The sequence below is a fragment of the Carassius auratus genome, unplaced genomic scaffold, assembly GCF_003368295.1.
Source record: "Carassius auratus strain Wakin unplaced genomic scaffold, ASM336829v1 scaf_tig00214327, whole genome shotgun sequence".
Lineage (NCBI taxonomy): Eukaryota > Metazoa > Chordata > Actinopteri > Cypriniformes > Cyprinidae > Carassius > Carassius auratus.
The window spans coordinates 1389123-1411562 of NW_020527617.1; the positions used below are offsets into that span (position 1 = coordinate 1389123).

General features: G+C 43.3%; 1 protein-coding gene across 1 annotated transcript in view; it reads left to right on the forward strand.

Annotated features, from left to right (window-relative positions):
• Positions 1 to 965: 965 nt before the first annotated feature.
• Positions 966 to 22440, forward strand: part of LOC113091872 (N-terminal EF-hand calcium-binding protein 1-like) — a 34298-nt gene continuing 12823 nt past the window's right edge. Inside the window, exons 1-6 of the mRNA XM_026257542.1 lie at positions 966 to 1288; positions 2237 to 2261; positions 7757 to 7865; positions 10266 to 10291; positions 10667 to 10764; positions 15352 to 15488. Coding sequence (XP_026113327.1) covers positions 1202 to 1288; positions 2237 to 2261; positions 7757 to 7865; positions 10266 to 10291; positions 10667 to 10764; positions 15352 to 15488 — 482 coding nt within the window. The 5' untranslated portion in view covers positions 966 to 1201. The remainder of the gene's footprint in view (positions 1289 to 2236; positions 2262 to 7756; positions 7866 to 10265; positions 10292 to 10666; positions 10765 to 15351; positions 15489 to 22440) is intronic.

Genomic DNA, 22440 nt, shown 5'->3' on the forward strand with positions numbered 1-22440 from the left:
TCAAGGGGTTTCTGAACGGCAGCTTAGTCATAAACCACAGACAGTCTTTTAATGTGGCAGGGTCACTGAGTTGCTTAGTTTTTGTGGGTGTGTTTTGTGTGATTTAGCAGCCGCCCTATTAATGAGCATCAACTCGAGACTAGTAATTGCTGCCAAACTAACGCAACTTAATATTTCAGTTTTACTGTAATTTCTAAATAAACAGTGATTAATCTGATTCATTTGAAAATTGAAATGGAGCCAGGGTAAGTTTGGGACATGTGGTTGTTATATAAATGCTTGAAATGTAAATATGATGCCTCTATTCTTGACATGATTTACCACAAGATGGCGCTGCCGTTTCACCCTTAAATCACTGAATGATTTTGTGTGTGTGTGTGTGTGTGCGTGTATATATAGGAATGTATAAAGAACGAATCAAATGTTTAGCAGTTAATAAAAAAAATTCTGAGAAAAAAATGCAATGTGTGAACATAATCCTAAAGAATGTATTTGCTGCGATCACTTAAAGGAATATTTTACGATCAAAACAAATCATTCATTATGTGCTTATCCTAATGTTGGAAAAATAGAGGTCAAAATAGTGAATAATAACGTTTATCATACTTCTACACTTTTTTTTTGCTGACATCTTTCTACACTATTCATTTTAATTTAGCCTAATGAAAAAAAAAAACATTTTTCAGAATTTGTCCTTTTGCAAAGTAAAGAAAGCAAGTCATATTTGGAACGAGATGATGGTTATATATGGTGACATGATGACAACATTTTCATTTTTGTGATGAACAATGACTTTAAATATTATTCTCCTGGAACACAAATAACACGAATGAACTTAATGGCGTGCACGCGATCAAAACGTAATTAAGCTACAGTGCAATTTTTGCACGTTTTCCATTATTCTTTCATTTGCTTCAAAACAATCATCAAGAAACACGTGTCACAAAACCACAAAATTGTGTATCCCCGCTGAGACAGATAGGCATTGACACAGCAGCACAAGGCGAATGTCATTGGTGCGCAGAGCAGTATCAGGAGACCTGTGGCTCTTCAGTGGAGTACAGCGGGAGATTCCTCTCACGCGCATTACAGCTCGAGCTCCCTGCACGCGCGCTTGTGTGGATGAATCAAGGGTTACTATACTATAGGCCTACCTAAAAGGAAAGTGTTGCAGTTAGATTGTTTATCAAAAGGAATCACTATGGATTGCTCTGAAGAGGTGCATTCAATCTCAGATGAAGCCAGCACTCCCATCGAGCTGAAGAAAGGAATGTCAATATTTTTGGATGTGAGTATATTAAGCTTTTTTTTTTTTAATCGTGTCTGATTGTAAAAACAAATTATTTGTGCCGAACGATAAAGATAAAATGGAGCCTTAAAATAACCTGTTGATGAATCCACAATACTGTAGGCCTATAGGGTTTTGTGTTGAGTGTCCACTTGAAGATTGAGATAATATCCCCATATCTTTAATGTAAAGGTGCACGTCTTTTGTTAATTTGCTTAACATTTATTTTTAACGCTTATTAATCTATTTTTAAAGTTACTTATTCGCTTGCACTAGGCTAAATCACTTGCAGATAATTTTATTTTGATGTCTTTTACCACATACGCACGTATGAATGTATGCACACACACACACACACACACACACACACACACACACACACACACATTTGCAGTAATTATGCATAATGCTAATTAGCATATTATTAATTAATAATTGTGCATAGCTTATGCACATTAACATTTAGTTATTAAAAGTCTTTTCTGCTCTATAGTGGCTGTGGATATTCTTTTCCAACAAAGACACACTCTGCAGTTTTAGTTGCTGATTAAATTGTAGTATGCTGTCTAAAGAACTTCCCCTGAGACATGAGGTGTGTATTGTTAATTATCATACAGGAATAAGGGAGCAGGTCCCTGACAGATCGGTGGCATAGTTTTTCACTCCTCTAAGGAGGAAGCTATATTCAGCATAGTCTTAGCATGTCTTGCAGAGGACCATATTTAGAGTGTGAATATTCTTGCTGTGAATTGGGACTTTATTTAACAGACCACTACAAGCGTGATGTAATTAAGTCAACATAGCCATAATCATTTATTCTTTAATCTCTATTCTTTTTAGGCCTCTACCTAAATAATTTACAGTGCTAGAGTCCCTTTACACGATCAACGTGCCATGAATTTTCCATGGCCCCTAGTTAATAACTGATATTGCCCTGTTTGCTTTCAGATATTGAGAAGAGCTGATAAAAATGGTAAGACATTTGCCTGTGTGACTTTAACGTGCAGTTGTTGTCCACCTTCATAATAAGTTGTTGTTTTTAGACTAGTGCACATTACTCTTTGCATCCATATGTCTGAATGCTGACCATTCCCAGTCTATGCTGTTGCTTTGTTGTCATGGAAACACAACACGGTCCATACTTTAATTTTAGTCAATATTTTAGTAGAGCGATGCAAACAAATGTTATTGTGCTCCTCCCCCACACCCCCTCTTATAGTTCAGCTTTAGCAACCATAGATTTTAAAAATATCATTGATTATGTGAAGTCTAGTTCAAGTATTGTGAATTAAAACTCAGTTATTTTGCTTTAGCATTCGTAGTGCACTATAAGATGATGTGTTGCTTTGACTTAAAGTAACTCAAACGGAAATTTATGTACACATGTAATTGAATAAGGTTAAAATGATGTTCATTGTAAGTTTATATATCTGAATGGTGTGAATTTTAAGTTATGTCTTATAAATTATACATATTGAAACAGAATTCAAATTGTAAAATAATTTTTACTATTATTATAAAATTTCAATTTAATGCATTTTATGACAGTTTAATTAGTCTTAATTTAATGTGTGTTACGGATCACTCGGAAAGCTGAGGAGTTACAGATGAAGATGTTTATTTATAGACGCAAGCAGAGGAGCAGGTAGTGAGGAGTGAATGGGAGTTTGGATCCGTGCTGGTAAGGCTGTGACTTCTTGGAGGGATCGGTGAACCACACACACGCACTTCGGGGAACTGGGACCTTCGGAGAGAATCCTTGGAAAGAGAGTAGAAGAGGAGTTAGTTCTAATAGGAAGCATGCAGGAATGATCTTGTCGCGAACGTGACCGGACAAAGACTGAGTGCGTGTGGCTTTTATGGTGCAGCGCTGATGAGTGGGTGATGAGGAACAGGTGGTGGTAATCTAGTATTCAGGTGAGGGTGTGCGCTGTGATTGTGTGGAGGTGGAACCTGGCATGTTTGTAACAGTACCCCCTCCCCAGGGCCTGCTCCTGAGGGCCGGGGACCCCGACGACATGGTGGGCGTCCTCTTCCCCTGGGAGCTGGTCGATTGGGATGAATGGAGTGGAAGGTATCCAGTAAGGCAGGATCCAAGATGTCGTTGCGTGGGACCCAGGAACGTTCCTTTGGACCGTATCCTTCCCAGTCCACTAGATATTCCAGCTGCCCACCACGCCGCCGGGAGTCCAGGATGTCCTTGACTGTATAAGCTGCACGGTCATCTAGAAGGAGAGGATGGGGGACTTCCGTCTCGCCAGGTTCTGTGGAGGGAGAAACAGATGGATGGTGAGGTTTTAGGAGTGACACATGGAATGTGGGGTGGAAGGAGGAACTCAGGAGGAAGCTGGAGTTTATAAGTGACCGGATTATCTGCTGGGTGATGGTGAACGGGCCAATGAATCTGGGACTGAGCTTGCGGCAGGGTAGACGCAGGCGGATGTCCCGGGTGGACAGCCAGACCTTCTGACCGGGTTGGTATTGGGTGGCCTAGGACCGGCAAAGGTCGGCTGTCGTCCTGGGTCTGTGAAGTGCCCGCTGTAGCTGGTGATGAGCCGCATCCCAGACCCTCTCGCTCTCCCGGAACCAGTAGTCGACTGCGGGAACATCCGAGGACTCTCCTGACCAGGGGAACAGAGGTGGCTGGTAGCCGAGTACGCACTGGAAGGGGGTGAGTCCGGTGGTGGATTGATGGAGGGAGTTTTGTGCGTACTCGGCCCAGCCCAGGAATTGGTTCCAGGAGTTCTGGTGGCCATGGCAGAAGGTACGGAGGAAGCGTCCGATCTCATGGACCTTCCTCTCCGTCTGCCCATTCGACTGGGGGGTGATAGCCAAAGGACAGGCAGATGGCCACACCTAGGAGGGAATGGAATGCTCTCCATACCCGGGAGATGAACTGGGGGCCTCGATCCAATACAATCTCCTGGGATGCCGAAGTACCTGAAGACATGGTTGAACATCAGTTCGGCCGTTTCCATGGCAGTAGGTAAGCTTTAGAAAATCTATCCACCATTACCAATATACATGTGTTATTGTCAGAGGGTGGAAGGTCCGTAATGAAGTCCACCCCTAGGTGTGATCACGGGCGATTAGGAATGGGCAGAGGAAGGAGTTTGTCAGATGGTAGGTGGCGAGGACTCTTGGACATGGCGCAGCTGGTACATCCACTCATGTACCTTCTGACATCCGAGGCCATGTTGGGCCACCAGAAGCGTTCCCGTAGGAACGAGAGGGTTTCATTGACCCCCGGGTGACTAGTGCCGAGTGATGTATGCATGGAGTGGATAAGTGGAGAGCGCCGTGTCCTTGGGATTTACAAGTGTCCTGGTGGGAAACCTGGCGGGGTGTCTTTAGGAGGTTCGGCAGGAGGAAGAGTCTCAGCTGACCAGGTGATAGGAGCAACTATGATATCATCCTGGAGGATGGGTTCTGGATTTTCTGTCTTTTCCTCAGGAGCGTAACATCTGGACATAGCATCGGCCTTCACGTTCTTTCCCGTAGGAACGAGAGGGTTTCATTGACCCCCGGGTGACTAGTGCCGAGTGATGTATGCATGGAGTGGATAAGTGGAGAGCACCGTGTCCTTGGGATGTACAAGTGTCCTGGTGGGAAACCTGGCGGGGTGTCGTTAAGAGGTTCGGCAGGAGGAAAAGTCTCAGCTGACCAGGTGATAGGAGCAACTATGATATCATCCTGGAGGATGGGTTCTGGATTTTCTGTCTTTTCCTCGGGAGCGTAACATCTGGACAGAGCATCTGCCTTCACGTTCTTTGCCCCTGGGCGGTAAGAGATGGTAAATTGGAAGCGGGTGAAGAATAACGCCCAGCGGGCCTTTCTGGGGTTGAGTCTCTTGGCTGCTTTAAGGTATTCCAGGTTCTTGTGGTCAGTGAGAACTTGAAACGGGTGTTTGGCGCCCTCTAGCCAATATCTCCATTCCTCCAGGGCAAGTTTGATAGCTAGCAATTCCCGATTCCCAATGTCATAGTTTACCTCCACCGGGTTGAGTTTCCTGGAGAAGAAGGCACATGGATGGAAGCGGCTGGGAGTCCCCTGCTGCTGGGAAAGGACCGCTCCCACTCCGGTGGTTGAGGCGTCCACTTCCACCACAAATGGTCGATCGGGGTCCGGATGCACTAGGAGTGGGGTGGTCATGAAGGCTTGCTTGAGGGCTTGGAAGGGTTCAATGGCAGTAGGAGTCCAGGAGAGAGATTTGAGTTTCTGGCAGAGTAGATTGGTAAGAGGGCTGGTAATTGTACTGAAATTATGAATGAATCCAACTTGGTGAATACAGTGGCACCATGGAGATGTTCCAGGGCCGCAGGGACGAGGGGAAGTGGGTACCGAAATTTTAGAGTTATCTTGTTTAGTGCTCTGTAATCGATGCATGGCTGCAAACCTCCATCCTTTTTAGCCACGAAGAAGCTGGAGGCAGCAGGGGAGGTAGATGGATGAATATACCCTTGTGCCAGCGCCTCCTTAATGTAGTCCTCCATGGCCTTCTCCTCGGGAACGGATGGGGGTATATCCGTCCCTGTGGCAGCAGATCAATATCACAGTCCCACGGCCGGTGTGGAGGCAGCTTGGAGGCCCGCTTAGGGCAGAAGACGTCGCTGAAGGGGGCGTAGCACTGAGGAATGGTGATGGATTGGTTCTCGACTGGGCTCTCAATAAAGGTGGAGTAGACTGGTAGTGGTTCGGGGGGGGATGTTCAACTGGAATAGGGCAACCAGAGATGCATGATTGAAAACAAGCCTCGCCCCGCTTCAGGATCTCTTCCGTCTTCCAGGAGATAACGGGATTGTGCTGCTCCAACCATGGGCGCCCTAGGATGACTTCAGCGGTGGAATCCTCCAGAACCAGCAGATGGATTTCCTCATGGTGCAGAAGTCCAGTTTGGAGGGAGATGGGACCCACACAGTGACGTATGTATTTCTTGCTCAACATCTTGCCGGTGATTATGTGGACCTGGTAAGCGGCTGGCGTGGCCGTAGTAGGGAGCTTGAGCTGACGGCAGAGGGCACCGGAGATGAAGTTGCCGGCTGACCCAGAATTGAGGAGGTAAGTGTCACAACAGTGGTGAGTGGTTTCATTTGGGATCTTGAAGGGAGAATGGCACTCACCATGTGACGAGGAGGATGGACGGGGCACACTGCTATGGTATCCCCCGGAGCTGCACAGTAAAGGCAAAGATTCTGGGCCAGCAGTCTTTGACGCTCCGCCATAGTGAGGCGGTAGGAATCGACCATCATGGGTTTGCTGGCTGGTTCTGGGGAGTTGACGTTTTCTGGTCGGCAGAGTGGAGCGGAGGAATGCGTCTGGCCCTGGCGCTCTTCTAAGCAAGACTGCATACGAGTGGCGAAGCAGATGGACAGCTGGATGAATCGCTCGAGGCCGATGGTATCCTCGAATGCAGCGAGATGCAACTGTCGTTAGCAAAGCCTGTTCGTTCCATCCACTGGAGGCCGCCAGAGTTCTGAACTGCAAGGCATATTCATTGACAGACATTTTCCCTTGTTTTAAATTGTACAGCTTCTCACCTATCGAAGAATCCCAGGCAGGTCTGTCGAAAAGGTCTCGGAAATGGTCGATGAAGCTAGAATAAGACTGGATAACTGGGTTATTTTGAGTTCAAAGTAAATCTGCCCACAGTAGTCCTAATAGTAAGCATACAGGAATGATCTTGTTGCGAACCTGACCAGACAAAGACTGATTGCGTTTGTATGGCTTTTATGGTGCAGCGCTGATGAGTGGGTGATGAGGAACAGGTGGTGGTAATCTAGTATTCAGGTGAGGGTGTGCGCTATGATTGTGTGGAGGTGGAACCTGGCGTGTTTGTAACAATATGAACTTTCTGTTACACTTACAGCACATATATACAGTATGTAAACAATATTTTGAAGCATTTATATTAAGTTCTAGCTCTGTAATACTGAATACGTTCTTGTCAATCAATGCAATTTCAAAGCACAGTCAGGACAAGTCATCTGTATACGTACTTTATATGATACAGATTTGTTTCAAAGCAGCTTCACGATAATAAACATGAAAATATAAACACTATTATTCCCTTTTCCTCATATTATGTTCATTCTGAGGCTCTTCCATTGCATTTTATTTCATATTATATATTAGTAGGTGTGTAGCACATGGCATGTGCAGCAGTACACAAATGTATTCTATTTTGAGTTCATGCTGGCATGACTCACCTGTCACTGTTGGTTTGAAAACATCTGGGGTCTTCACCAACTAACACAAGCCCTCAGCCCTGCTGCAAACATTGTCTTGTGTGTTCATGTTTTCCCAAGCATCTGAGATCTGACTTGCATAAATTGGCACCGTCTGATAGATGACGAACTTTGCTTGCTTTCTCATTTATAGATTCAGTGCTGTCTTTATTAAATCTGAAATACTTTTATGAGTCAGATATTTTTTCAAGGCAACCTTTAAACTATATTTTCCTCTCAAAAGATGATGGGAAGCTGTCCTTTGACGAGTTCCAGGCTTACTTCTCAGATGGTGTTCTGTCCGGAGATGAATTAAAGGAGCTTTTCCATGCAATTGACACTCATAACACAAAGTAAGTGTTACTGCTTTTCATTCACATGCACATACTAATGACAAAGCACCAGTTTGGGTTAGGCTAATTAAACCCTTTGGAGGTCCTCACGGCAATCTTTCAAAAATGGCCGTTTTTGAACACAGAGCCCATAACAAAATGGAACCGTACTGCCACATGTGTCCAAAATTCAACACTCGGACACAAGTACACTAGACACAACCAGAATCTCACTGTATTGACTCTCAGAATATATATGTCTTTAGTTATTTGATAGAGTAATGGACAATTTAGAGAGTTCACAAATCATCAGCCTCTGACTCAAAGAATCGATTCTCTTTGGAATCGACTCCCAGCCCTAAATACGGATAACCACAAATACTAAGAAGATTAGATTACAATATAAATTTTTCTTGCTGTATGATTTTGTAACAAAAAAGCATGTATGCTTTATTCTGAGATTTTTTAAAATGAAATTTTAATGTTTTAATTTGTGCTGAAATAATGCATGAAACACCACGGGAAAAATAGTCATTTGTATTTGTATATGGGCTCACCCAAAATAATGGCCAATATTTCCTAGTATGTCTGTGTAGTGTTTAAAGCAGTCTGTGTAGTATACGTTCTAGGGAGCAGATCTTCATCTTGCCTTCACCTCCTCGCAGAATGATTCCATGTCACTTAAGTCATATTGGTTTCCATAGCAGCAGCTCTCCTGGCTGGTACATGCTCCCTTTAGTAGGTGTTTGATGAGAAAGTGCTTCTGATTTATTTCCCATTCATTGTGAGGCTGGACCAGATTTGGTTTGATATAGTATTTCAAAGAACAAAAAAATGACTTTCCTGTGCCAACATAATGGTTGGCTCTCACCCTCAGCACATGTATAATGCTGTTTTGGGTCAAGCAGCAATTATTCATTGTAATAGACAGTAATGATTAAAGTGTGAACCAGATAACTTTCTCAGGAAAATGTCAACAAAGTATGATCCCAAATCCCATGTGTGTCTTTTTTTTTTTTTGAGAGAGAGCTATTAGTTATCTAAAATGAAGTATTATGCAAAATTAACCTGATATGAAAACACATCAAATGTCAGTAACTGAGGTCATAATTTGACATAGTTTGTAGAACCGGCAGTCAATTGATTGTAATAATTATTTTTAATTATTAAACTATTTTGTGCAAACGTGTTACTGCATGATTTTCTACACAAAATAAAAAAAGAATGAATGAAAAATGTCATTAAAATTGTGAAATCCAAACACAGCAAGACAGGGAGACAAGTAAAAAAATAATAATAATAAAATCTTTGAATTTTACACAAATGTAAGTGTTGACTGCATTGTTCATTCATCAACTTTATTGATAAATTTTATTTTATTTTAAAATAATATTTTATGAAAATATATTTTATTTAAATATCTTTGTCATTGATTTTGATATTTGTTTATTATTATTATTATTATTATTATTATTATTATTATTATTATTATTATTATTATTATTATTATTTAATAACAAGAACCCACTAGTAATTTTTTTTTACTGTATAAAACAGTTTTAAGAGTTTCATGTCTTATTTTGTACTCTGTTTGTGGAAATTGGCAGCCACATGCAATCTTATAATGAGGGGCACTATCATATGTATCTCAGGCAATATCATATCTGTTTGATATGGCTGAGAAAATAACTTAAAGCATGACTTAAGCATCCTGATGAATGACAGAGGTCTTTATCTAAATATATCCGTTCCACCATCACAGATCAGTTTGTCAGTTTATAGATGATCACAATTCATTGGTCACATACAGAGAATCCTGGAAGGAGGATTCCTTGAGAACATTTTCTCAGCAGAATGCATAAATCTTTCCTTGAAAGTAACCCAACCATTAAAATATCACCTTTAGGTGTGAGAAGAGCTCAGGGTTTTTTATGTCCACACTGAAACATTTTTATGTCAATTTCAATCCTTGTAGACAATAATGCTTTTAACCGAATGAAATTTTTAACCACCATCATATGAGAGCAAACAATTATAGATGAATTATTGTCCAATACACAGAGGTCTGTCTATCTATGGTGTAACGTCTGGAGGAACAGGTAGATATTAGAGGAGATATGAAGATTACTGATAGTGTACAGCAGATGTTTCTTATTGCCTTCAGACCAGGTTTGAGACATGGAGATGTCAGTGCACTCAGTGTTGTCCCGGTGGGTGTTATTTAGGGTTAGAGATTAGCTCTCTGAGTATGACCCTCTCTCATTAGAAAAACATCACTGTCCCAAAGGACCTGCGTTTGAGTGAGGCACTGTCTGCATAGCTTGAAATCAGCACAAAACATTAGATCACGTTTAGATTTTACCATGTAACATTCATGTTGTGGAAAATAAATTAACATGTGTACTTATGGTCTGTTTACAGCAATGTGGACACGGATGAGCTGTGTGGTAAGAGTTCATACTTTTTATTGACAGTATTACTGGAAGGTGCACTGTAATGATGAAAAGATACTCTGAAGAAACGATATGATCATAAGAGCATTATTTAAAAAAACATTAAAAAAAAAACCCTACCAACTTCAATGAATGAAAAGGAAGAAAGTAACTTATAAAGTAAAGTATTAAAACGAAAAGTGCATACATCAAGTATAAATATGTACTTTTTGCATTAGATAAATACAATGTATATACATACGTAGTGATGAAAAGATATTCTATGTAAACTCTTATTCCATTGTAATGCCAATGTACATTATTTTATCAAGTGATGTTCGAAATGTGTTTTTATGAAAACACTGCCAGATGTATCTCTCTTTCTTTTAGAATACTTCTCTCAGCATCTTGGAGAATATGAAAATGTCCTCGCTGCCTTGGAAGACCTGAACGTATCCATACTGAAAGCCATGGACAAAACCAAGAAAGTGAGTTGCCTTCATTTTTTACCGCACAGAAGGTTCAACTAATGAGCTCCATTACATCTGAAATAACATCTATGAGAAGAGATGGGAAATAGTTTCCTTATCTAATGTATATCTGGCCATCCTCTGACTGAAACAGTATTAGCTGTGTACTTGAACGTATATAACCTTTGTGTGTTTATGTGGCCGCTGCCACCTGTTTTTAACTCTTGAGTGTTTGTGAGTAGGCAGCAGATAGACGTGAAACCTGTAAGCACTAAAATTAGTATTCAGTGTCTTATCTTAATCACACGCAGCATGTTCCCAGGCCTCTAATGTGGCCGCTAGGTGTGTGGTTATAAAGCTGTTCACGTCGTGCACGGTGGGAGCGGATGAAGATAGATCTGCACACGCTCAGACTCACATCTGTCTGATAACCTGCTGCTGGAGAGATAAAACTGTTTGATCTCAATATGATAAAGTGCTTTATTCATTTTGCATTATTATAAAAATGAATGCTATTTGTTTAGAATAATCAGACTACGCTCAAAAATCAAGCAATTATGTGGCCACAAACCGCACTGTAAAACTGAGAAGACTCTTGAGGGAACATTATTAGCACTCATTGTGGTATACTCATGGTTCTGCACTCAGTGAGGTTTGATATAGCTGAGGACTGGTGTTTGTGAACATTCGGACGTCACCCACAGCATTGAGGACCACTTTTGAGTTACCTCAAGAATCGTTTCGTTTCTGCTGTTATATAAACTACACTTAAGCTACACCAGAGTCTAATAATGAAAGTAGCTTGAACTTTTAAGAGGGGAAGAACTGTTAGATGATTCAGTGCTTTAAATGTATTTGAAAAAGAACAACAACAAGCCTTTTAATTAGGTTAAATCAGGGGTTATTATCATAACTTAAGACTAAAAACTTTTTTAGTTTTTAATTTTTCAATACTTGAAATAAGCATTGACTGAAATAGAATTATATATAAAAGCTTAAATGGAAAATAATATATATACTGCAGTTATTTGCCAAGGCAACATTTCTCATCTTTGTTTAGTTTACATTTAAGTGTTAAAAAAACCAAAACTAAATAAACGTAAACTATATAGACATATGTTAAAAAAAAATTAAAACAAAATTTCCAATAGCAGTTACAAAATTACTAAAACTTTAACTAAAAATAAAATGAAAACAAATGATCTAATTTAAAATATCATTGATACTAAAATAACACAGTGGTGAATGCATTACATAGCATTTAAACAGATATTTTTATATTAAAAATACAATAAATAATAAATATTTGTATTCATAATTTATTAAAAGCTATTTGGTAGTACACAGCAACATATACTTTTAAGTAAATATATGTATTTCACAAAAAAAGAGAGAGAGAGAGAGAGAGAGAAAAGAATCAAATTACTTGCATGGTTTGTAGCACATACTTTTGTTTACTACACTTTCTTCTAGTTATTACTTTCAGGAGTTAATGAAATTAAAATCCCACACATTGATAAATATAAAATAGGCTGGATATTGATACACAGTGGCAATAGTTTTTTTTTATCACATTACACTACGGTAGAAAAATTACATTATATATATATATATATATATATATATATATATATATATATATATATATATATATATATATATATATATATATATTTTACAATACTAACTATTGTCACATACTGAAAAATGCATATACAGTTAGTAGTGTTGACACTTTAGGGCTGCTACTCCCAATCAAATGTTCATATACAAAGATTTAATAGCGATCTTGTATGTTTAATCTATGATTTGTGAACAATAATTGAATAATACTTGTTAATAAGTGATTGTCACAGTAATTAACTTCAATAAATTTCTATAATGTGCTTGGTTATTGCCAAAGACCCAAGATGTGTCAATCATGTAGTTTTGAATAAGGACAAATGCAACACTCAATATGGCCTCTCTATCGATGCAAGCCACGCCTTCTGAATAAAAGAGCCAATCGACAATCAGTAAATTCATCTCGTCACTGAAGCTGCAGTCAGAAGTTCCGGTTGCTATAGAAACAGTTAGCATTCTGGAGGCGTGCGTTTAGGACTGTGCATGGAAAAATACGCTCTTTTAATGCTAATGGAGCAAAAGAAACACATTTATTTGACGGTTGTTGTCAGATTTCAAATATGAAATGTAATGGTAAGATTGGTGACCAGTTTTGGAGAATTTGATGTATTGATTGGGTTATTGGCTGCTGTCGTACTCTTATAGATGTGCAGTGGTGTCTGTGGTTATCAGCATTGACATCTTGCAGAGTATCTGATGTCAGTAATTTAATCGTCACAGTTCACACTGACCATCAGAGGAATGTCCAGGTATGAGCTGCGTGCTTCAGTTCCCACCGAGCCATTTAACTGAGACTGTCTGCTGCCTCGCACAGATAATGAATTAGCCAAGCGCTGACTCCAGGCCCAGCAGACATGTCACTTAATGCATGTGAGCTTCTCAGAAACAGAGTCATCGGCATGAAGGGCAGTGCTGTGCCATTTCATTATGCTGCTTCATTAGTGAGGCAGACAGAGGATGTGTAACACGATCAATGAGTTCAATGGCACTTTTTTGTGAAAGACTACTGCCATTTGCTTCTAAATCTTCAGCATTACTGTGAGCAAAAGAGCAGTAAAAAAAAATGAAGTGGCCTTCTGTTGAAGATGATGAGAGAGAGGAGCAAATTGTGATTTATTGTTTTATCACTGCATGGTATAAAGTTTTAGGTGCATTGAACTGGTGCTGTCTTTGTTCAGCCAGAATTTAGTTGTGATTTGATGCTGTTCAAAGAGCATGAGGAATAACACTTTTGATTTACAAGACAAGAGCCCAATTCCCAGTATTGAACCTCAAAGAGAGAAATAGTGCGAGAAGATGGAGTAGAACAGACATCATTTTAATGTCTGTATGCTGTCCTTAAAATATTTAAACAATTGTGTAGTTTTTGAATCACCACTGGTTATTAATTGTAGCACTATCCACTAGCCATAATATATATATATATATATATATATATATATATATATATATATATATATATATATATTATGGCTAGTGGATAGTGCTACAATACTGTTCTCTATTCTGGAAAAAATGGACCAAGCTAACCCACACATTAAATAATTATAATTAATTTGCTTATTTATTAATTTAAAGCTCTATTGTACCTGACTTTTTGTTTCAATAGAAAATGTGTTCACAATGAATTGGACATGTCCATATTTAAGAAAGATTTAACATTTAATTCACTCTTGGATGATTATGAATGCAAAGACTGATTATGAGAGGCCAAATCATACTCATTCTACCTCATGGTGATAGAGAAAAAAACAAGGTGTGAACAAAAGAATTTTCTTTGATCTCTCTCTCTTCACACCACTTGATAATGAGCACGTCTATATTGCATCAGCACCATTAATCATGAGCAACAACAGATAGTGATTGTGTTTATAGTGTACTGTATATATATATATATATATATATATATATATATATATAAGAATATATATAAGAATGAGATCTTTGTAACATGAATCACTTACCTTATAGTATCTCATTTTGTAATTTTAGGGCATCACACATTAAAGAGATTCAGCTTATGCAGGTCTTGGTTGCAGCGCATGCTGAGGTTATTGTAAAAGTCTGCGTGTTTAACCGTCATCGTAAATACAGGTGTTGGTGGATCGGTTGGATCTGTGACTGTCAACATCTTGAGCAAGTTCATAATAGATGTGGTGTGCAGCACCTGTTTCATAACTGGATGTTTAGAAGAATTATGTGTCCTGTTAGCTGAGGGATGCTCTTGGCTTTAATAATGGCTTATACTTTGTGACAGAACACGCTTGCTTTGGTGCACAACATAATTATAGAGGTGGTTGTTGATTCCTAACGTTGAATAACTAACGTATCTTGTGCAAATAACATACCCATGCAGCCTTGCCTTTGAGCCCACGCATGTGAAATAAAATCTCACCCAAAAAGATAAAGAGCTTGGATACAATCCAGTTTGAGATATATTTATATTCTTATATTCATTCATGTACCTGGATTACAAATACAAATTGTCCTTAGGGAGTGCAACTGGTGCAGCTATGTATATATATTTACACACACACACACACACACACGCACGCACGCACACACACACACACACACACACACACACACACACACACGCACACACACACAAACACACACACACACACATTTTCCATGACAAAATATAAGGTGAGAAGAATTTATGGTTAATAAGTTAACAAAGCATTATCTAACTCTTTACATATGAACTAATTAAACAAAAATAATTGGTTAATTACAGTGACAATGAATGAAGAACTCACTATTTGTATAGAGTCTATTAAAGTATTAACTATAAGCTATGAATTAACTATAAACTAATAGTTTGCAAATGATTTATAAGTACTTTATTAGTGTGTACTTAATATAAATTGTTAATAAATTAGCATTCATTCATATTTTAGTAAATCTAAAATGCCAGTGTATGTTCAAAGCTCATTCTAGAGCAGCCGTGATAATGATACCTCTGTCTTTAATCTGCAGGACTATCAAGGGGCTACGCATCTGGAGCAGTTTGTGACACGTTTCCTGTTGAAGGAGACCACCAGTCAGCTGCAGTCCCTCCAGAGCTCTCTGGAGTGTGCCATGGAGACCACAGCCGAACAGACCCGGCAGGACAGGCAAGCCACTCAGATTTAGCTAAAAATACAGTATCTGTACATGTACATGTGAGCAGAAGATGAGTGGATATTTTCAATTCATTATCTTTGACTGAATGTCTGGCTCTTTCAGGGGATTGTCTGCGACAGCAGAACAGAACAAGTGGTGATATTATCATAACATTGAGATATGTTCGACTCTATGCAAATCACATATTAGACTATTCAGATTTTAAACGCTGTTTACGTGCTTTCATTGTGACACAGCCATCCTTGGTATTGAATATCTAGCATAAGTGGTATTAATTGTTAATAGACCAGGTATCCAGCAGACCATTGACCCAGGCCTTTATTTTTGTGCAGAAAGGGGACAGATGCGAGTTTAAACCGTCACAAACCTGTGTGTGCGTGTGAATTTGTGTGTGTGTGTATTTTGAGCGTCTCTGACTCACTGCGTTTGTGTGACGAGGAGGGTCTGCTGCATGGCCCACCATGGGGGTTGGCAGCTCTTTATAGAGGGAGGAATTTAGAATGCAGAATGAGCTGTTTTGTTCCAGCACCTGGATGATTGCATGCTAGAGAGCGCTGCATGCCTGAGACAGTATAAACACGTGTGTGTGTGTGTGTGTCACAACGTGCCTAGTACCTCTCCTTCCTCTGTGCTGCTCCGCTCACCTGATGATCTCAAGAAAATTAGCTGGAGCAGCCGGCCTAAAGAAAATGAAGGATGCTGAGGCTGGGTTTTAAAAGGAAGTTTCCTTCTTGTTGTCTGTTCTTAAAAACACTCTGGCTCTGATTTTGCCAGTTGCATCCTAATTAATTGGTAAATTCAAATTACCTCATTATCGCCTCTGCTGGCGTCTGTAGTGTGTCTAACTTAATAACTATGGGCCACTGAAATATACAGCTTTTATTGCAGTTATTATGAAAAACAGAGGCAATTATAGACACTATATAGGGGGCTTCAGCCTCTCCTATGTTTAATTTCAGCTTCTATAATCTGTTATTTTATAAAAAATAATAAATAAAAAATTATTTGTGGTACTTTATACAATCTGAGGATATGTGACTCTGAAATCTGTCCTACTCTTTATAAAACTTAAAGGGACAGTTCCCCCCAAAATTTTGTTGAACATAAAAGAAGATAATGTTGGTAACCAAACAGTAACTGGTTGCCATCGACTTCCATAGTAGAAAAATAAAAATGTAATATGGAAGTCAATGGCTATCAGCAACTGTTTGGTTACCAACATTCTTCAAATTATTATTAATATTATTTTTATTTTATTTTATTTTATTTTTTTAAATATATAATTAGAAGAATCAAACTCATACATGTTTGGAACTAATTAAGGGTGAGTAAATGATGACAGAGTTTTCAGTTTTAGGTGAACTATCACTTTAAGTTCTACCAGAAAGACTCGGAGAAGATATTGAAACAATTCATACATTTATTTATGACCCAGCAAGCTGTATGTTTGTATTTGGCGTAGGCCCCATTCGTAAATAGCTGTCCGAGGGTACGGATTCAGTATTTCCTGCCTGAAGATGAAGGCAGGGGCGCAGCCGACCCCCGTGACGTTTTAGGAGGGACCATCCTGGTGGTGGTGGTATGGTTGGAGGGGAAGTGTCACAGTGTCTGGGTTGTTGTTCCCCGGGGTTCCACTAGATGTCCTCCTTCTCACGGTGCCTGTCCCAGATCACTTCCTGTTCCCTTATATGGTCACCTTCCTCCTTGTTACCTGATTGATTGTTCACCCCACCTGTCTCCTGTTTCCCAATTATCCTTCTGTGTATAAATACCCAGTCTGTCTTAGTCTATGTCACGGAGTCCTTGTCTGATGTCATTGTGTTTCAGGTCCATCAGTCTTGCTTTGTCTTCCCTATGTGTCTCATTCTCTCGTTCCACCAGACTTCCTCTACCTTTCCGTTCTTCCGAGTTCCCCGTTTCATCCGGTTCCCTTTTTGTTTGATTTGTCTCTCATGACTGTTTATTTTGTATTTACCCCTCTGTTTAAATAAAACCCTTACCTGCATTTGGATCTACCCTCTCTTTGTGTTTTTCCCCAATACCTATCGTGACAGAAGGACTCCGTCATGCCTAGATCCAGCGGTGTGGGATTTCGAATCGGTTCCCCAGCCACCATGGAGGAACGGAGGGGGAGATACCAGAACTTAATCACCCTTCATCAAGAGGGAAGTGAGGTGGGTGGCCTGGCGCAATTGTTTTGGACTATGGCAGTCGGGCTAGGTTACAATGATGCAGCACTAAAGGATTTATTTAATAATTGCCTGGATGATCCTTTACCTTCATGGGAGATGAAGGGGTTAGAGATACTGGACTTTTGGGGGTTTACCAATTACCTGCACCATCGTGCCCAGTGGGATGCAACAACCACACCAGAGTGTCCAGACAAGGCTGCCAGCTCAGCCCCACAGCACAAGATGGGCGCCAGCCCAACCCCACAGCACAGGATGGCCGCCAACCCAGCCCCACAACCCAAGATGGCCACCAGCCCAGCCCCACAGCCCAAGATGGCCGCCAACCTAGCGTCACAGCCCAAGATGGCCGCCAGCCCAGCACCACAGCACAAGATGGCCGACTCAACGCCACCGACTCCCCATCGTAGAGGGCGGAGGAGGAGACAGGCAGCTGCAGTTCCCGAGGCGGAGCCCGATGCAGTTCCCGAGGCGGTGCCCGATGCAGTTCCCGAGGCGGTGCCCGATGCTGTTTCCGAGGCGGTGCCCGATGCAGTTCCCGAGGCGGAGCCCGATGCAGTTCCCGAGGCGGTGCCCGATGCAGTTCCCGAGGCGGTGCCCGATGCTGTTTCCGAGGCGGTGCCCGATGCAGTTCCCGAGGCGGTGCCCGATGCAGTTCCCGAGGCGAAGCCCGATGCAGTTCCCGATGCAGTTCCCGAGGCGGTGCCCGATGCTGTTTCCGAGGCGGTGCCCTATGCAGTTCCCGAGGCGGAGCCCGATGCAGTTCCCGAGGCGGTGCTCGATGCAGTTCCCGAGGCGGTGCTCGATGCAGTTTCCGAGGCGGTGCCCGATGCAGTTTCCGAGGCGGTGCTCGATGCAGTTCCCGAGGCGGTGCCCGATGCTGTTTCCGAGGCGGTGCCCGATGCAGTTCCCGAGGCGGTGCCCGATGCAGTTCCCGAGGCGGAGCCCGATGCTGTTCCCGAGGCAGAGCCCGATGCTGTTCCCGAGGCGGAGCCCGATGCAGTTCCCGAGGCGGTGCCCGATGCTGTTCCCGAGGCCGAGGTCGTTCCCGAGGCGGTGCCCGATGCAGTTCCCGAGGCGGAGCCCGATGCAGTTCCCGAGGCGAAGCCCGATGCAGTTCCCGATGCAGTTCCCGAGGCGGTGCCCGATGCTGTTTCCGAGGCGGTGCCCTATGCAGTTCCCGAGGCGGAGCCCGATACAGTTCCCGAGGCGGTGCTCGATGCAGTTCCCGAGGCGGTGCTCGATGCAGTTCCCGAGGCGGTGCCCGATGCAGTTTCCGAGGCGGTGCCCGATGCAGTTCCCGAGGCGGTGCCCGATGCTGTTCCCGAGGCGGAGCCCGATGCTGTTCCCGAGGCGGAGCCCGATGCAGTTCCCGAGGCGGAGCCCGATGCAGTTCCCGAGGCGAAGCCCGATGCAGTTCCCGAGGCGAAGCCCGATGCAGTTCCCGATGCTGTTTCCGAGGCGGTGCCCGATGCAGTTCCCGAGGCGGAGCCCGATGCAGTTCCCGAGGCGGTGCCCGATGCAGTTCCCGAGGCGGTGCCCGATACTGTTTCCGAGGCGGTGCCCGATGCAGTTCCCGAGGCGGTGCCCGATGCAGTTCCCGAGGCGAAGCCTGATGCAGTTCCCGATGCAGTTCCCGAGGCGGTGCCCGATGCTGTTTCCGAGGCGGTGCCCTATGCAGTTCCCGAGGCGGAGCCCGATGCAGTTCCCGAGGCGGTGCTCGATGCAGTTCCCGAGGCGGTGCTCGATGCAGTTCCCGAGGCGGTGCCCGATGCAGTTCCCGAGGCGGTGCCCGATGCAGTTCCCGAGGCGGTGCCCGAGGCGGAGCCCGATGCTGTTCCCGAGGCGGAGCCCGATGCTGTTCCCGAGGCGGAGCCCGATGCAGTTCCCGAGGCGGTGCCCGATGCTGTTCCCGAGGCGGTGCCCGATGCAGTTCCCGAGGCGGTGCCCGATGCAGTTCCCGAGGCGGAGCCCGATGCAGTTCCCGAGGCGGAGCCCGATGCAGTTCCCGAGGCGGTGCCCGATGCTGTTTCCGAGGCGGTGCCCGATGCAGTTCCCGAGGCGGAGCCCGATGCTGTTTCCGAGGCGGAGCCCGATGCAGTTCCCGAGGCGGAGCCCGATGCAGTTCCCGAGGCGGAGCCCGATGCAGTTCCCGAGGCGGTGCCCGATGCAGTTCCCGAGGCGGTGCCCGATGCTGTTTCCGAGGCGGTGCCCGATGCAGTTCCCGAGGCGGTGCCCGATGCAGTTCCCGAGGCGAAGCCCGATGCGGTTCCCGATGCAGTTCCCGAGGCGGTGCCCGATGCTGTTTCCGAGGCGGAGCCCGATGCAGTTCCCGAGGCGGTGCTCGATGCAGTTCCCGAGGCGGTGCTCGATGCAGTTCCCGAGGCGGTGCCCGATGCAGTTCCCGAGGCGGAGCCCGATGCTGTTCCCGAGGCGGAGCCCGATGCTGTTCCCGAGGCGGTGCCCGATGCTGTTCCCGAGGCCGAGGTCGTTCCCGAGGCGGTGCCCGATGCAGTTCCCGAGGCGGAGCCCGATGCAGTTCCCGAGGCGGAGCCCGATGCTGTTCCCGAGGCGGTGCCCGATGCTGTTCCCGAGGCGGTGCCCGAGGTTGTTCCCGAGGCGGTGCCCGATGTTGTTCCCGAGGCGGTGTCCGTTACAGTTCCCGAGGCGGTGACCACAAGGCCGTGGTGGTCTTCGGCTCCGCCCTGGGAGACTCTGGCGGTGACCACGAGGACGTGGTGGTCATCCGCTCCGCCCTGGGGGACTCTGGCGGTGACCACGAGGACGTGGTGGTCGTCCGCTCCACCCTGGGGGACTCTGGTGATGACCATGAGGACGTGGTGGTCTTCTGCTCCGACCTGGTGGACTCCGGCCTCGACCACAGAGACGTGGTGGTCTTCCGCTCCGCCCTGGAGGGCTCTGGCCTTGACCACACGGCTGTGGTGGTCATCTGCTCCGTCCTAGTGGACGCCTCAACATGTCCTTCATGGACTTATGTTTTGTGTATTTTGAGTTCTGTTTCTGTCTGTTCTCTTTAGTTTAGTCTGGCCCTCCGTCCCTCCCCCTGTACCTCCTCCGGTCCTCCTCCCTCCTGATCTCCCGGTTTTATGTATCATTTCTGGTGTTTGTCCCCCATGTGTTCCTTTTCTGGCCCTCCGTCCCTCCCCCTGAGCCTCCACCTGTCCGCCTCCCTCCTGGTCTCTGTGTCATGTTTTGTCTTTAAGCGTCTGGTAGCCGCTCCGTAGAGGGGGGGTACTGTCACAGTGTCTGGGTTGTTGTTCCCCGGGGTTCCACTAGATGTCCTCCTTCTCACGGTGCCTGTCCCAGATCACTTCCTGTTCCCTTATATGGTCACCTTCCTCCTTGTTACCTGATTGATTGTTCACCCCACCTGTCTCCTGTTTCCCAATTATCCTTCTGTGTATAAATACCCAGTCTGTCTTAGTCTATGTCACGGAGTCCTTGTCTGATGTCATTGTGTTTCAGGTCCATCAGTCTTGCTTTGTCTTCCCTATGTGTCTCATTCTCTCGTTCCACCAGACTTCCTCTACCTTTCCGTTCTTCCGAGTTCCCCGTTTCATCCGGTTCCCTTTTTGTTTGATTTGTCTCTCATGACTGTTTATTTTGTATTTACCCCTCTGTTTAAATAAAACCCTTACCTGCATTTGGATCTACCCTCTCTTTGTGTTTTTCCCCAATACCTATCGTGACAGGAAGAACATCCTGTGGTGGTAAGGGAGATGGAGGGAAGATGCTTGTTATTGTTGAGGGAGGAGCCAATCTTGGTGGTGGAGGGGTGGGTGGTGGCGAGTGACGTGTTCAGCATCTGCAAACTCAGACAAGTGTAAGCACAGGTTCTTTTATACTTCTATTATTAGAACGTGATTGGACGATTGAAAAGGTAATAGGTGACGCTAACAATTGAGTCTTCCTGGCAGAACTTATGCTAAAGCTTCCATTTTGTTACATTAAATATTATCTTTCTTCTTTTCAGAGGGGAACCCTGACATGGTATTTATTTATTTATTTATTTTTAATAGGACTGTCATAAAATATAGTTAAATATAGGTTCTGATATATACATTTACAAAAAATTCCCATGTGTTAACATTAGTTAAATATATTAGATAACTTGAATGAATAAAGAACAATATTTCTATTGCATTTATTGTTCCTATTAAAATTTTTTTTTTTCAAATCAAAAGATATATCTGTGAGCATTAGTTAATGCACTGTAAATTAACATGTACAAAATACAATTTTATTTTACTCGCTTTTTAATTTTACTTTATTTTATTAACTAAAATTTACAAACCTTGATAAATGCTGAATCATTTTTATTAAATAATTGCTCATTGTTTATGTTAACTAATGCATTAATCAATGATTTAGGCAGCCATAGTTTTTAGTACAAATTTAGTGTAAAGGCATTTTAAATGATTTGATGTTGGAAGCATGTCTATAGCTCAGTGGCATTGGCTTTGGACTGACCTCTCCACCTCTCAGTCCTCACAAGTCGTTTTCAGCCTACCACAGATCTTGATGCTGCTAATACAGCTGTCTGCAGCCTCACTCACAATGCCATTAGCACACTCACAATATCTCCACTCCTGCCATGCCAAGGCCCTTCTGACCTTTATCTCGGTTGGATGATTTTTGACAGAGCACATATTTACACAGTTAAAGGGATAGTTCACCAAAATATGAAAACTTGTCATCATTTACCCATGTTGTCATAAACCATTTTTTCTTT